The sequence below is a fragment of the Bufo bufo genome, chromosome 10 (genome assembly GCF_905171765.1).
Source record: "Bufo bufo chromosome 10, aBufBuf1.1, whole genome shotgun sequence".
Classification (NCBI taxonomy): Eukaryota; Metazoa; Chordata; class Amphibia; order Anura; family Bufonidae; genus Bufo; species Bufo bufo.
In genome coordinates, this window is record NC_053398.1 from 37,396,342 (window position 1) to 37,413,770 (window position 17,429).

A 17,429-nucleotide genomic window follows, 5' to 3' on the forward strand; every position below is an offset into this window, starting at 1 on the left:
GTTTCTCTAAAATGTGCTGAACTCTGACATAGTTATAAACAGTTATAAAAAAATAAATTAGCGGCTAGCCTGAAGATCCGAGAAGCTCACTAACTGATTGTCAGCATAAGGGCTCGTGCACACAAAAAATTTTTTTGTCAGTGTCCATTCCGTTTTTTTTTTGTGGCCCGTATGCAGAACCATTCCTTTTAATGGGGCCATAAAAAAAAAAAAGGAAATTACTCAGTGCGCATTCCATGTCTGTATGTCCGCAAGTCCGTTCTGCAAAAAAAAACAAGCACATGTCCTATTCTTGTCTGCTTTGCGGATGTAACGGATGTATCATGGATGTCATCCGCTTTTTTTGTGGATTAATGTTTTGCGGACCACAAAATGCATACGGTCGTGTGCATGAGCCCTAAAGCTGCGAAATAGCGGAGATACCAGAGCTGTGCGCCAGGGTCAAGGTCTCAGGACCTAGATGTTAAATAAGTGGAAGATGTCTCCAATCTAACTCCCTTCTACTCGTCAGAGTGGAGACACAGCCTCTCCGGAGTGATGTACGAACTTCGGGTGCCTATTTGTTTAGTAAATCATTAATAGTAGAAAAAAAATTTTTGGGGGATTTAGAACATTTTCCAAAAAGGTTTGTAAAGATTTAGTTACCTTTTAATTAATACAGTATAATAAAGTAATACGCACCTGAAGTTTCCTTACTTTACTTCAGATAAGCGGCGCCCCCAGAAACACTGTAAGATTATTCTTTTTCATAATCTGAATGATGTCTCTATCTTATGTAGTCACATAAAGGGTAAGACTGGAAATAGACAGAGGTCCATCAAGTCCAACAGTGTCGATGAAGGGGAAGGCATAACCTCTATAAGGCGGATGTCATTTGCCCAATATTAGAGTCCCATGTACACTGTGTGTTGTCTACATCTGTATGCCTGTGCGGCCATCTGGTGAAAACTTCTTTCCTGTAGCTGTCCAGGATGCCCTCTTGTCATGGTTACATGCCCTAGGTATAAAAAGATCTCTGTACTGTCCATTAATAGATTTGTACCTGATAACCACCCGTTCCCTTATTAACCAACTCTGCATACGCTCCACTTCAGTTACATCCTAAAATTGTGCACCAGATTACATGGGTCTCACTAGTGATTTGTATAGAGGCAAAACCGTGTTCTTGTCATGAGCATCTATAGGTGAAACTCGAAAAATTTAATATTGTGCAAAAGTTCATTTATTTCAGTAATACAACTTAAAATTAGAATATTGTGAAAAGGTTCAATATTCTAGGCTCATAGTGTCACACTCTAGTCAGCTAATTAATCCATACCCCCTGAGCAAAGGGGACCTGAGATTGTGACTTTGGGGTTTCATAAGCTGTAAGTCATAATCATCCAAATTATAACAAATAAAGGCTTGAAATATCTCGCTTTGCATGTAATGAGTCAATCTCATATATTAGTTTCACCTTTTAAGTTGCATTACTGAAATAAATGAACTTTGCACGATATTCTAATATTTCGAGTTTCACCTGTATGCCTCTTGATGCACTCCATGGTTTTATTTGCTTTGGCAGCAGCTGCTTGGCATTGGTTGCTAAAGTTAAAGGGCCACTGCACTTCACGTTTGATATGTCATAGGGACATGTCGAAGCTTTTGATCAGTGGGGTCTGGGTGCTGAGACCCCCACCGATCATTAGAACAAAGAGAGAGAGGAGAGCTCGCACATGACACCCTCCCTCTCTGTCTGCTGTAGGAGAGGGGCTCAGTAAGAAAAAGCTTCAGCAGTTTTTGTGATACATGGGTTTAAAAATCAGTCGCTTCTGAGTTCCATCAGCTGACTGCTTATATGAAGCCTTATCTCTGATCTCCTGACATGATTGAAGTCATACTCTTATCGGTTTGATAAGAGTTTAGCTATAATGAGTGTTTATGAGGTCAGGAGATCAGAGATGAGCCATCAGCTGATGGAACTCAGAAATGACTGATTATTAACCGCATGTATCACAAAAACTGCTGAAAATCTTTAACGAAGACCAATTGAAAAAAAGATTTTTTAGCCCGATTATCATAACCCCGATGATGTCCACAACCTAACCTTTAAGCATCATTTATGTGGTTTTTTTCCGGTTATCTGTAAGGTGTGCACCAACCTGAGGAATACGCGCTGTATTTTGTGTAGTTTCACAGTTAGAGCTAGTATGGATGACGTATAGCAGTATGTGTTAGTTGTATGTTTTTTCCTTTGCAGTTAGAAAACATTCAGAAGCACACCTGGTACATGTAAGTATTTACACCGTAGCATAAGTGAGTGACTTGTGTGTATTGTGTGTTGTGTGTATGCCTTTTTATTAGCTGTATTTTGTGCACAGGTGTTTTATTGCATGCATGTGATATGTTCTCAGTATATGCTGGGATGACAGATAAATGTGTCTGTGAATAGGATATGCATGTAAATGAAGATCAGAAGCGCTGACAGATTGCTGTGTGTGTATATTAAGCCTACTGACAGCTAGATGGTTGGCAACACTACGTACATAGCACATGGGCAGATGGCTGTATACATGGAGACTTCTGACAGATAGCCATGTATACATGCGTGATCTTCAGACATAATTTTTTTTTTTTTATACAGTGGGGGAAAGAATGAACCAGAACCAGAGCAGGCAGTTCCCAGGAAGGTACAGATGGGGTCTTTGCCGTCGCTGGAGGACGTGGACCCTGATGTGTTGGAAAGTATGCACTCCCTAGGCTGCTTTAGAGACCGCAACAAATTACTGCAGGACCTCTTGTCTGAAGAGTAAGAGTCTGGATTGGTATTTCTATTAATGTCATCTAGGAACATGAGCAAATCATGTTTGCGGTACCTTTCTCTATGTATAAGTGTGCTCATTCATCCACATTCTATACGGAAAAAGGTCTTCTTTTTTTCCCCAAGAAACAGCGCCACTCGTGGGCTGTGTCTGGTATTGCAGCTCAGCATCATTCAGATTAATGGGGCTGAGCTACAATATCAGACACGGCACATGGAACAAAAAAAGCAGACTTTTTTTCGTATCTTATACCATCCCTTGAACGTGTACAGCCACAGATAATACCATGTATCTTTTATGTGCATGCCTTCCTGTTTTTACATGCTAAGATTTGTATGTTCTGATGTGGCTGCAATGTTTGGCGTCTATTACAAGAGCTTTTTGTAGCCAGCTTAAGCCCAGCGCGTCACGCTATTTTCACGCTCCCATAGAAATGAATGTAGGTCGGCAGTGCATGTGCGGTCCAGCTTCCCAAACTTTGGCCCCTTTCACACGGGCGAGTTTTCCGCGCGGGTGCAATGCGTGAGTTGAACGCATTGCACCCGCACTGAATCCGGACTCATTCATTTCTATGGGGCTGTTCACATGAGCGGTGATTTTCACGCATCACTTGTGCGTTGCGTGAAAATCGCAGCAAGCTCTATTTTGTGCGTTTTTCACGCAACGCAGGCCCCATAGAAGTGAATGGGGCTGCGTGAAAATCGCAAGCAAGTGCAGATGTGGTGCGATTTTCACGCACGGTTGCTAGGAGATGATGTGGATCAGGACTTATTATATTCCGATCTGGGATATTGATGAATATATCGGTAGGACCCCCTCCTATCTCCAGAAAAGGGCCCCTCAAATGCTGGGAGCGGGGATGAGTATGCGCAGCCACCCTCCATTCTCTGCTATGGGAGTTCCGAAAATAGTCGAGCCCCGGCTCAGCTGTTTCCAGCAGTCCCTTAGTGGTGAATGGAGAGGTGGCTGTGCATATGGACGGCTTGCTCTCCATTCACCGCTATGGGACCCCTGAAAATACCTGAGCTTGCTCGCTAGTCAGTTTTCGAAAGTTCCTTAGCAGTGAATGGAGAGCAAGCCGTGCAAGTGCGATGTGTTCTACCTCGCTTCAGATGCCCCATTCTGGAGACAGGAGCAGGTCCTAGAGGTGGAACCAGCATCTATCTGACATTGATGGCAGATTCTAGTGCAGGGATCAGCAGCCTCCGGCACTCCAGCTGTTTGGAAACTACAACTCCCAGAATGCTTCATTTACTTCTGTGGGAGTTAGAAGAGCAGCCGAGCATGTTTGCATGCTGGGAGTTGTAGTTTCACAGCAGCTGGAGTGCTGAAGGTTGCAGATCCCTGTTCTAGTGACATGCCATCAATGTCCCAGATGGGAACGCCTCTTTTGAATTAGTAAGGGCTGTTTCACACGAGCGAGTCCATTGCGGAAATCGCGCTCCGTGTGTGAGTGTGATCCTCCGCTCTGGAGGAGCGCACGGTATTATCATGATTTATAATGCTATGTGTCTCTGCATGGCCTTATTTCTACAGAATCAAACTGACAGCTTTATGTCACTATGATTCTGTGGATAAAAGGCCATGCAGAGACACATAGCATTATAAATCATGATAATGCCGTGCTCTCCTGCAAGTCCAGAGCGGAGGATCACACTCACACATGGAGCGCGATTCCCGCAATGGACTCGCTCGTGTGAAACAGCCCTAACTCCAACTAACTAATCCTTCTTTCCTCCTGTGGCATCTTCCATCAGGAGAAAGTCGGGACACCCCCAAAATTCTAACATTCATCTATATGTATAGCCACACTTAGCCACACTTTCTTTCAGGCCAAAAGCCAAAGATTGCCTTTAGTAGGCTATAGAGGGGAAGGGGGGGGGGGGGGGGCAAGAATTGGGCGTGTGTAGGGCGAGACGATAAGTGTGTCAGATTGTCACAGTGATGCAATGGAAGCATTAAGGAAAGTAGGGTGTTAACCACTTGGGGTCCCTATGAGGACTGTCAGGCATCTAGCCAACTATCAGTATCAATTATAATGCAAGTCTTTGGTCCACATGTCTCTTTTGTAGAATGCAAGATTTTATTGCAGCCAAAAGACTGGACAAAACCCATTTTTATAGTGAGAACAGAAGCTGAACTTTGTCTAAACGGCTTCTTGCTTAATATTTAGAGAGAACCAGGAGAAGATGATTTATTTCCTGTTACTGGATCGTAAGGAGCGGTATCCCAGCCAAGAGGATGAAGATCTCCCACCAAGAGCAGACGTCGGTAACGTATCTCCACTCATTTCCTATAATGATAATACTTTTCATTCCTTGGTAATTCTCACATTTATTTTTATATAGACCCCCCTAGAAAAAGAGTAGATTCTCCCATGTTGACTCGTCATGGGAAGAGAAGGCCAGAGAGAAAATCTATGGAGGTGCTTAGTGGAACAGACGGCGGCTCACCAGTACCCGCACGTAGAGCTATTGAGATGGCACAGCATGGGCAGAGGTAAGTTTCATCCCTCATGTACTCACCTAGCCCTGTTCCCCCAACGAACAAAGCACATCCTTCAATCTCCAGCAGGCGGAGATGTGCCTGTTGGGCTAAGAGAGCGCAGGAGCAGAGAGGGCAAGCTGGGGAATGATCCTCGGCCTGTGTCTTCTTCTACTCAGCCCAGCAGGCACGATGCTGTTACTGCATCTTGCCAGCTTGTGAGATACAGGCCGGGGAATAGGGCCCGGGCTGTAATCCATTACAGACATCCATTACGGCCTACTCTCCTCCACTGTGGGCCCCGTAACAGCCACTACAGCTGCTATGGAGGTAGTTTCACCATTGAATTCAATGTTTTTTCAACTTTCTTATATATTATTTCTTCATTGCTGTTTGTGAATGGAAACATTCTTGTTGCACCCAGAGACTGTAAAAATACAAACCTAATGCTTCCAATGTGGACAATCCAATGGGCTGAGTTGCACTGGCTGTAATTACCAATGTGTTCTGGCTTCCAGCTCCAGCTAATGTAGGTGTCCACTATATTAACTAATTCCTGTCAAGAGACTAAGTTCATGGAAATGTATTAGACATTCTTGGTTACTGTAACTGATTTGACTCCACTTTAGAGGTAGCCACATTAGATGGATGTCTGCCGAACCTACCAAATACAGCAGGACCATCCAAACATCTACCATGCAGTGCGGTGTCCTAACTCCTGGCAGCGGCTTACTCCCCTATTGAGAACATATGAACGCTCGACCAGGCAGAGTGTATTTGTATATGGAATAGCTGTCGATCAAACAAGTGGTCAGCCTTCTGCCCTATACTTTTAGCGAGCGATTGGGACCCCACCGCTCACAACCTGTGAGATGTCACTATGCCTGTCTTCTTTATTTTTTATTTTATTTATATTATGCACTTATTAGCATCCAACTGTTTCCAATGTGGCTCACAATCTAAGTTCCCTATCAGTAGGTCTTTGGAGAGTGGGAGGAAACCGGAGAACCCAGAGGAAACCCACACAAACACAGGGAGGACATACAAACTTATCTCTTGACCACAGGATAGGGGATAACTAACTGATCGCTGGGACCCCCACTAATCCCAAGAACAGGGGTTCCATGTCCCCGTCCTGATGGAATGGCAGGCTGAACATGTTCCCTGCCCATCTATTCATTCTTTATTGGACTGACAGAGATAGCCAAGTACACTGCACCGCTGTTTCTGGCATTCCCATAGAGAACGAATGGAGTGGCAGAAAGCATGCTCGACCTGCCTCTCCATCAGGACGGGGACATGGAGCCCTTGTTCTTGAGATCAGTGGGAGTCCCAGCAGTCAAACCCTCAGCAATCAGTTACTTAATCTCTTTAGTACTTGGCACAACCTCTTTTAGGATCAGAACACATGGACTTTCAGATTATAGATCCAACGAGTGAAGAAGAGAAACCCGTATGGGTATATTTTGTTTGAAATCCAAGTGGAGACAGATGAAAATGAAAAACCTCATGAGATGTTCTGTATTTGGTTTCAGGTCGCGATCTATCAGTGGTGCTTCTTCAGGACTCTCCACCAGCCCCATCAGTAGTCCCAGGGTGAGTAATCTCTTCTCCATTTCTCTCCCCTACCTTCTCCCAATTTCACTGGTGCTTTACTATCCAGTAGGGTTACGATTCCACATATAACTGCACAATCGCTATAACTGGCTGATATAGGGAGGCATTCTTCTGTTAACCCATGCTCGTTCTAGTCCTCCTTATTACATGCATATTGTGGGGTTTCGCTCTGGTAGATAGGGTAAGTGGACGCAGTACAGAGGCAAAAGACAAGTTCTTAACACAAAACTTCAGTGTTTATTCACACTTGAAGCAAATGCACAAAACAATGCGTTACTTTGCAGTCTTGGTGTTTACTTCACACACAATGGAAAGTACATCTTGGTGTTACTTCACACAAATTGGAAAGTTCATATAAGACAAGTCACCTTGATGTCAGTTCTGCCTCCAGCAGTCCACGGCAGGCTTGAGGGGGCCTGTTTCCTCGGCACATAGGCCTCAGCCCTCCAACCTGGCACCAAGCCTCAGATCCCAACACAGAGATCCTGCTGCTGAGCCCAGCTGCCTATTTAAGGACAACCAGGTGCTGCCAAAAACCTGGACCAGCAATTAAAATCCAGTCCGGTATTTGACCCTACCTAGCTGCTAATCAGCCCAGCAGCACACGCTGGGTGGAAAATACCTATTTTCCCAGACCATTCCCCTCACTGTGTCACAATATGTATATCGCTATATTCTATGTATACAGTGTGCACACACAGGCTGCTTGAGTTACTAAGCTGTGCATTCATAAAAGTTATAATATAGCATAAAATATTGGCATAGACTTCCAACCAAGACCTCAATGAAATTTTAATATAATAGCTCTGATCATCAAATATTTATATGGAACAGTCAAAAACTTAGAAACCAAAAATGTGTGACATTGGACCTGTTAGTCACCGTCTTGTCACCAGTTCCACATTAGTAAATTCTTACTGTTACCCATAGAAGGGTGACCCCAGCCATATGTCGCTTATTAACTCAAGTCAAATGTCATATGTGTGTATTTGTGCAATTTCTATGTAACATGGATAATGGGCGAAAGTTAGAAAGCGGATAAGTGAGCACTAGCCATGCACCCCTACAGGTAGGTTAGGCTTCTATGGTCCCCTGGTAGAAAAAAATAGCATAGCCACTACTCAGCAATGCCATGATTTTACCATAAGTTGCGGTGAACCAAAAGTCACCATATTGGCACAATGTACCTAGAAAATACTGTAGGCGCTCTGTTCCACCATATAGTGCCCCCCCTCTACAGCAACATATTCTCCCCTAGAAGCTTTGCCCCCATAAAACACCATCCAATATTACATAGCCCCGTTTTGTTCCAGACAGATATCTCCTTGTGCCTCCATATAATATCAGAGGTCCATTATGATTATCTTGATCAGATATGACTGAGCGTTTCTGTAAAAGATGGTTCACATCACGTTTTATGCCTCCGTTTGACGTATACATTACAAAAAAAAAGATTAGAAAAACGCAGAACACCACGTTTTTTACAGTCCGGTAAAAAAACAAAAAAAACGTATACTTCTTTTTACAATGGTAAAAAAAAGTATACTTTTTTTTTTTTTTTTTTACAGTGGAACTCTATGGTGAACGTATATGCCACTGCATGGCATCAGTCTGAGGCTTCCATTTAACAAATGCATATTTTGTTTACGCAAAAAGGATGGGAAAAACGTGATGTGAACCCACCCTAATTCCCACTGGTCAAGTACCACAACTCATTATGTATCAAGGTGATTCCCAGTATAAACCAATTGGGACTGCTGTTCAAAAATTGGCAGAATGAGCATTTCTATTTAGGCTTAAAGGGCATCTGTCAGCAGTTTTGTCCCTATGACACTGGCTGACCTGTTACATGTGCGCTTGGCAGCTGAAGACATCTGTGTTGGTCCCATGTTCATATGTGGCCGCATTGCTGAGAAAAATGATGTTTTAATATATGCAAATGAGCCTCTAGGAGCAACGGGGGCGTTGTTATTACACCTAGAGTCTCTGCTCTCTCTGCAACTGCTGTGTCCTCTCCACTTTGATTGACAGGGCCAGGTAGGATGACGTTTTCACTGCCTGGTCCTGTCAATCACAGTGTCGAAGGCATGGCAGTTGCAGAGAGAGCAGAGCCTCTAGGCTCATTTGCATATATTAAAACATCATTTTTCTCAGCAATGCGGACGCATATGAACAGGGGACCAACACAGATGTCTTCAGCTGCCAAGTGCACATGTGACAGGTCAGCCAGTGTCATAGGGACAAATCTGCTGACAGATGCCCTTTAATTCAGAATTATTTTTTTTTCTTGATTAATGGTAAATACCATCATTACTTGTGATTGCAGTGGATTATAATATAATTAGGATTCATGAGGCAGTATGTAATTCTGCATCTTCAGCCCATACTGTAATCGGGATGCCTGACTCGTAGTTATGTCTGGATAAATAAAAAAAATATCCATGTTTCTGATTGTATATGTTGTTTTAATTGAGCTCTGTGTAATTCAGCACATGCTTCCATTATAACATGGCATCTATGCATAAGGCATACACTTGGCAATCCTCCTTACTTGTTTCTCTGGACGCCCCCAGCCGTATTCACCAGTTACAATGTGTTAGACAGCAGTCATTGGCATACAGAAACGTGATTTGGAAAACATTTAAAACAGAAAACTATATATAAAAAATCTATTAATCATATATAGCTTAAAAATGCACCTGAAAGCTTTGTACAGGGGGTGCTCAGTTTTTTTTTTAGGTTTGACCTCCTACCTCTTCCTTTTCTTAAGGGCTCATACACATGAACGTGTGCGCCCCATGCCCGTGCTGCGGTCCGCAATGCACAGGCACCAGCCGCGTTCCCGCCATTTGCAGATGCAGACACATTCACTTGAATGCGTCCACGATCCGCAAGATTCAGTCCGCACCTCAAAAGAAAAAATAGAACATGTTACGGACCGAAATCCCACAGAAGCGCTTCCGTGGGCTTCCTCTCCGTACCGCAGCTCCGTATCTTGCGGTTTGAGGGCCACCGTACTGGCACGGGCCGCATACGTTCGTGTGCATGAGCCCTAAACCTACTATGAAGGGAACCTGTCACATTGGACATGCTGTCGGGACTCATGTTATCAATCAGGAGGAGCTATTGTGTTACGTATATCTATCTCTGTCGATTCTATGCTTAGGAGTCCAGTGGGTGGTCCTATTCACTGATACCCTGTATGTGTACAGAGATTGTGTTAGTTACTGAGTAGTTCCACCCACTGGACTACTAAACATACAATGACCAAAGATACTGAATTTTTTCTCCAAAAACTATATATCAAACTGCTCAGTGCCTCCTGCTCTATAACATTTTGCCTGCAGGTAGGAATGTATAGACAATGTCATGGGTTCCCTTTAACCCCTTGCCAACCACCTGTCGACTATATACACGTTCAGGCAGTCGGCATATATCTCTGCATGCAGCTGTGGGAGCGGGGACCCCACTGTTAGTGACAGCAGTTCTTCATTGTCCCTGCCTTTCCCACTGCTCTATACACAGCGCTGAACAAGTTCTATGTATAGAGGTCAGGAATTGGCAATTCTGCTTACTGCTCCAGTCCCAGCGGTCATGTGATGACCGGGAGTCTGCGTGAGCTGCTGGTCATTAGCAGACCCAGATCAGCTCTGCTGTGAGGCTGTACAATAATGTATACAATCTCTCTGGGGACTGTTTTGCCTTTGTAACTGGGGCTGCTATATCAGCCCCATTTACGGGAGAAATTAGCAATAAAAAAAAAAAAAAAGCTAAGTTAAATGTCCCCCAAAGGTCTTGTATGTATATATAAATGGAATAAATATAAAGCCCCTTGTGTTACTACCGAAAAAGGTGAAAGAATTATTTACATAACCGAGCTGAAAAAACACTTGTTTTCAAAGTCGAATGCACGGAAAACGCACCAGGTCAGGAAGAGGTAAATGGCCCTGTCAGTACTCACATTTGATTGGGAATTAAGTGGTTGTTCCAAGATATAAAGTTACACCCTACCCACAGGATAGGGGACGAGTATCTGACCCCCACGAGAATGAGGGGCCCGAGTCCACTGAATGAATAGAGCGGCGGTGGAGCAGGCGCACTGTTGCTCCGTTCATTCTCTGCGGAACAGCAGTACAGTGCTGCCGGTAGGAAATACCTTTATATCTTGGGAACAACCCCTTTGATTAAGGTAAATGAAGCAAATATTACGTCTATCAATCCAATTCAACCTGAAACCATAGATCCTGTAGAAGATAACCAAACCTAAACTACAGGTTCTCTGTAGAAGAATTCAGGTCAGTCTTGGTCACGCCATAAGGTTCACCAGCTTACGGCCCATTGCACAGTGTATGGTGTTTCCTTGAAAATATCACAGTGCCAAGAACTTGGGAGAATATAATGTACACAGAGAAACATCAGTAATGAGGATTGCTGATGTAATCCATGTCTGTGATCTTGTAAGAGCCTGGCAGGTAAATGGCTGACGGCTTTCTCACTGCTGCGGGACTGCTCTCTCGCTTTGGCTGGTTATTGGGGTGCTGCTTCTAACATGCATGTCTTTTTTTTTTCTTTTTTTCATTCTCATTTTGGCTGCTGTCATTCCTTCCATTGACCCTTTGCACCCCTATATGATAAATGATCGTTCCTCCTCCCATGGCTGCTTTGCTTCGATGTCTCTATTTGTGACCCACTAATTCTTTCAATCTGCGTCTTCTTCCATGTTGCTTTTCAAATTCTCATACTTTTCCCTTCTTGCTTCTGTTTCTCCCTTTGATGAATGTCCTTATTCATTTTCCAAATTATTTTCCATTCTTCACTTCTCTGTCCTGCTGTCCGTCCTTTATCTCCTCTTCATATGTGCCCGTGTCTGTATGACCTTGTTTCCGCTTCTTTCAATATCTTGCTCTTGTTTGTTGGGCTCTTTGGCATCCTTCTTCTTCTCTGCCTTCCTCTTTTACCTCTTGCCTTCCTTACTACGTTTTCTCTCACAGCCGATAAGGAGGTTTTTTGCCCTTCCCCAGTCCCCTTCGCCATCTTCTTCACCTCATACCACGCCAACCTCTGATCCTGCAGGGCATAATGATTGCAATCTAACCCATCCCAAAACCCAGACCTTCCCACCCAAACCCAGAAGTTCAGAGAAGCCTCTTCAGACAACTCGTTCCAACCCCCTTCCTGCTACAAATAACTCTAGTGTCCCATCGAGGGCTCCGAACTCTCCTGCTGGGCATAGTGGTTGCAGAACTTCAAACAAACTGCCCCCATCTGATCTGGCCCCCAAATCTGTGCCCCTTATACAGGTTACCCCTCATCCGTCACCCCGTGGCAGCCCCCTCCCTACTCCCAAGGGAACGCCTGTGCATACGCCCAAGGAAAGTCCGGCGGGCACCCCTTCCCCTACCCCTCCATCCAGCCCAAGTATTGGTGGAATGCCTTGGAGGACAAGACTGAATTCAATCAAGAACAATTTCCTGGGTTCACCGAGATTCCATCGCCGCAAACTTCAAGGTGAGAAAGGATGAGAGCAAGTGAATTGTGGGTGACTGGTGCATGCTCTAGATCCTCATGTCTCCTTTAGGTCTCAGGGTGCTGAGATATGGGAGGGTTTTTTGGCATGGTTTTCAATCCAGAGATCTGATTTAGCCCAATGATATTGGGGGATCTTTTCCAAAATAAGAACTTTCCCAGATCAAGACATGAAAAATCAGTTTTACCCCACAGACCTTTATTAGTGATAGGAAGACATCAAACGGCCATGAATAGAAAAGCATAGGGACAGCTAAACAGTTCCTCATATCTCAGCTTCCTGGATCAGTATAACATGAGAAGATAGAATACCTGCATGTTTTTTTTATTTTATATATATCATACAAGGAAGGAATTGTAAGGCTTTCTGAACAGTCCTATAAGTTAATGTCATGGCACCATGCTACTTAAAGGGGTCGTCCAGCCTAAAAGTAAAATTAAAGCCCGCCTGGTTAATGTGCCAGTCCCACCATTCCAGCTACGCGGCTCCCGTCCCAACTGTTTAGATTCCCCACCGTACCAGAAGAGAAGAGGTCCTGTGATCACCGCTACTAATCACTGGCCTCAGAGGTTATATGTGCAAGACCAGCACGTCACTGCCGTGAGGTGCCAGCACTGGAATGGCGGGACTGTCAGCAGATGATTATTTTTTTTCTGTGGGCCCATTTTTTGGTCGGGCTTTAATTCAACTGTTAGGGAGGACCTTTAAAGAGAACCTGTTAGCTCTCCTGAAATGTCCGTTTTAGTACATCCTTGCATTCGCCATGAAAAAATTCTGACTCATTTTTTCATAATACTCTATCATTCTGTGTCATTCCTCTGTTACTCCACTGGGAAATGTTGGAACTGACAATGGGTTTTTTACAGAGTTACAGGAGGAATTACAGAGGAACTGTACAATGCAAAGGTCTAATAAAAGGCGCTCCAGAACCCAAGTATTTGCTAAAACATACATGTCAGGAGAGGGGACTAGTGATTATCTTCTTTTTGTGTGTGAGGCTTTGTGTGTTTTATATGTTGGTGCTTATTTCTTACACATATCCTGTATGGTAGAGTGACTAGATTAATATTAAGTCATCTTATGTATTCAGTTCCCACAGCAGATGAAATGACCAACCTGACACCAGAATCATCTCCAGAGTGAGTACTCTGTTCTGCCGCATAATTATTGCTTATCCGAATTTTTCACCCTCTTCTCGGACCACCATTTTTTTAAGCTACTGAAATTAGCCAGTGGCTTATTGTGGTGATCACCAGGCAGAATCAGTTTCATAACAGTGGTAGATGCAGAAGCGGGAGATGATGGAAATGTCCATTATATCTTCAGCAATGATTCTTCTAAATCAGGCATGCTCAACCTCCGGCCCTCCAACTCCCATCATTCCCGGACAGCCTACAGCTATCAGCCTACAGAAGGGCATGGCGGGAGTTGTAGTTTTACAACAGCTGGAGGGCAGCAGGTTGAGCATCCCTGTTTTAAATCATTAAAGAGGCCTTAAAGGGGTTGTCTCATCTCAGACAATGGGGGCATATCGCTAGGGTATGCTCCAATTGTCTTATAGGTGTGGGTCCCACTGTTGGGACCTGCACCTATCTCCTAAACTGAGCCCCGCAAAGTGGTGGCTGGAGGACTCCGGTCCGTCCACCACCAAGTGCTTTCCCTGTAGAAGTGAATGGGAGCACACTGCGCATGACCGGCCACCGTTCCCATTTACTTCTATGGGACCCGCACCTATCAGACAATGGGGGCATATCCTAGCCCATTGTCTGAGATGAGACAACCCCTTTAAAGTGAATGTGCCACCTATATTTTTTATCAATTAAAACCAGATAGTAAACCACAGGGGCAGATTGGCCATAGATCTTACAGGGAAATTCCCCGGTGGGCCGATGCCCAGGAGGCCGCCTGGGCCCTCCTCTCGACTGGCCAGTGGAAGTTTTTGGGGATGTATTTTGTGCTGCTGGCGGTATTTTGTAATGGACTGTGGTATTTCTCTCTTTGGGGTGGTATAATGTGAACTACACTTTTAGCCACCTTCCCACATATAAAATATAACTTTTAAAATTGGAGCTCAAATCAAGCCCAGATCAAGTAGGTTCTCCGGCACATGGTCCTCGGTGGTTAACAACTCTACCAAGACGTGGAGATCTCTACAAACCATGAGTAACATCAACAACATCATCAGTCTTGCTGTTGGAGGTATCAAGTGTATTGCTTAAATGTGTCGGAGGACCTACTTGATCTGGGCTTGATTTGAGCTCCAATTTTAAAAATTATCTATTAAAAGTTATATTTTATATGTGGGAAGGTGTCTAAAGTGAAGTTTATGTTTATACTCCCCTCACACTGTTAATATAGCGTCTTGGCGGGTTTTGTTTGTGTGGTATAATGTGCCACAATATGGTATTTCTGGCCCTGTCTTCCATCAATTTGGACTCAACTACAAAACAGGGCCACTTTTAGTATTTTTTCCAGGGCCACTTTAAGTTCCCAGTACGCCCCTGGTAAACCACGATCTTTTTTTGTCTAAACTATTTTAATTTTCTAATTGTAGATTTTCTTTATTCTATTTTCTCCATGATTATGGAGGCAGCCATCTTGCCAGAGCTGCTGTTAACATCATTTACATATGTTTTACAACAGCTACATGGGCCATAGATACAATAGACTGGAGATGTTCATTGAAGTGTTTATGGGAAAGTGTTGTGGGCAAGCTCAGTGACCTGGCCGGATGTCATTGTGCAGTGAGGGGAAGTATGTAAGCAGTAAATTGTGGATCCTGTGTTATGTACAGTATACAGAGGTGTTATCTGTCATAACGGTTTGTTATTAGGCTTGGTGGACAAGATTGGCCAAATGCAAGATTGTAGGCTTTTTAAAAAGATATAATGACGTGGAATATTTTTTTTAAATCACCAAAAATGTAGTATGTTTAAATATTGGTCATTTTCTGATGCCACGTTCCCTTTTAAAGATTGGCCAGTGTCAGAGGAAACTGCGTGTGCTCCTCCTCCACCTGTATAGACATAAACCTAGACATTTGAGATCTTTAAGCTTTCGAGGTGGTACTAAGCCAAGCCTCATTAGTACCAGAAATGTAACCAATCATGGCAGTTATTTAATGGTCGATTGTATCGTGAAACTGGATTGGATGGTCATTAGTGGGTTTTGCTGATTCCTTGAAACCCCAGAGTTCCTCAGAACCTGGTCAGAGGTCACTAAAAGACAGCAGTACCAAGACCTGTCTCTTTTACCAAAGACGCCTGGCAAAACAATCACCACATAGAATGCTTTACCAAACCCTACACCTTCTAAGGACTGGAAAAATTACCCAGAGGTTCCTCCGATGGGCGTAGGGTTCAGTATTACTTCCATACGCTTTTGTAAATGTAGTGTCAGAGGCTGTAGGTGCCCATATGCCTTCAATAGATGTTGGCCAAATATGAGAACAAAGGATGGGCCCGGGCATTCTGAAATCCAGTGCCCTGATCTTTCACTCCCCCAGCATCTACCATTGATAGAGCGTCAACACATCCCCATAGACACAAGATAGTTGGCTGTCCTCCCGGAAATCAGACATTTTGGCCAATTTACTCTTGTGTGCTTGGGCCCCTTATGACTGGTCTCCCAATTAGTTTTCAACTTTGACTTAATTTAGCCTCAAGCTATCCATACTCATAAGAGTAAAGTCAGGCAAAATGATGAATTGTCACAAACGATTGTCTATGATGGCCAGTGGAAGACTTTTGTCTGCTGTAATATTTGCATAATTGTGGCCGTGGTTGGCCAAAACTTCATTTGTATGGCAAGATCAGCCGAATTTGTAGTCAATTAAATTTTTCCCCCACAAAAAACGTATTTCCCTGTCAGCCAGGTTAGTCTGACCTGTTGTTGGACCAAATGATTCCACGGACATCTGATGGGATCATTGTCGAATGCGCATGGACAGCTTTAGATTACTTTAATCTCATGTTTTGTTTCCTTTTTTGTCTTATCGGTATTGTCATTCTGATTTCATCCCAGACTGGCCAAAAAGTCTTGGTTTGGTAACTTCCTCACTTTGGAGAAGGAGGATCAGATCTTTGTGGTCATTAAGGACAAGCCTTTAAGCTCCATTAAAGCTGACATAGTACAAGCCTTTCTTTCGGTAAGATTATGTATATTATTTATACACTTTCCTATGAATATTTCATCTCTGTGCTGGTCTGTTGATAATATTGTTTAGCTGCAGCTGAATTCAAAGTCACCCAGCCATTTTCAATGCGCCTTCTGTAGATCCCAAGTCTCAGTCACAGTGTGATATCACAAACCAGTTTCCGAGCTGAGTACAAGTCCACAGGGGGTCCATCGGTCTTCCAGAAGCCAGTGAAGTTTCAAGTGGATATTACATATTCAGAAAGCGGAGAGAAGCAGAAGGACTGTGGGATTTACTCAGTCACCTTTACTCTGCTATCAGGTATATCTCTCCCATTTTCCATACTGCTCACTTTTATGTGCTCATCCCATTATATGCCAAAAACAATCTGCATAAAAATGACTCCAGCCACCTAATCCATGGTCTTGTCTGATCTCTTGTGTATTACTGTTTGGTATTATTAAGAGATCACATCTGTTCTTGTAAAGCAGTAGAGGTATGTGGTCCTGTCTGATCTGGATATGTGGGCACCGGCAGAAGTGCCTGGGCCCAATGTAAATTCGGTAACAGGATCCACAACTTTACATACAATGTATAGTACTGGAATCCTCTGATGTGAAGGAGAAACTGTTGGGCCACCTTATGCACCAGGTCTAATAAGTACTATGTTGTCACAGTACAGAGATGATAAAACGTGATATGTCCACACAGGGACAGTTAAAAAAATAATGATGCCACGCAGGTAAAATGACCAAAGTGAGGTAACAACATAGCAATACTAGTCACCATGAGGTCTCAGAAAAGTGATGTCACAGAACATGAATAATAAACATACTGTACTCACAGTACATGGATAGTAAACACC

At 43.6% G+C, this 17,429-nt stretch overlaps 1 protein-coding gene across 1 annotated transcript in view; it reads left to right on the forward strand.

Moving 5' to 3' along the window:
* BRSK2 (BR serine/threonine kinase 2) overlaps positions 1 to 17,429 on the forward strand; it is a 136,418-nt gene that overhangs the window by 92,873 nt on the left and 26,116 nt on the right. Inside the window, exons 9-17 of the mRNA XM_040409570.1 lie at positions 2,240 to 2,271; positions 2,624 to 2,788; positions 4,975 to 5,072; positions 5,150 to 5,300; positions 6,821 to 6,881; positions 12,203 to 12,410; positions 13,520 to 13,568; positions 16,453 to 16,576; positions 16,705 to 16,885. Of these exons, the coding sequence (XP_040265504.1) occupies positions 2,240 to 2,271; positions 2,624 to 2,788; positions 4,975 to 5,072; positions 5,150 to 5,300; positions 6,821 to 6,881; positions 12,203 to 12,410; positions 13,520 to 13,568; positions 16,453 to 16,576; positions 16,705 to 16,885 (1,069 nt within the window). The remainder of the gene's footprint in view (positions 1 to 2,239; positions 2,272 to 2,623; positions 2,789 to 4,974; positions 5,073 to 5,149; positions 5,301 to 6,820; positions 6,882 to 12,202; positions 12,411 to 13,519; positions 13,569 to 16,452; positions 16,577 to 16,704; positions 16,886 to 17,429) is intronic.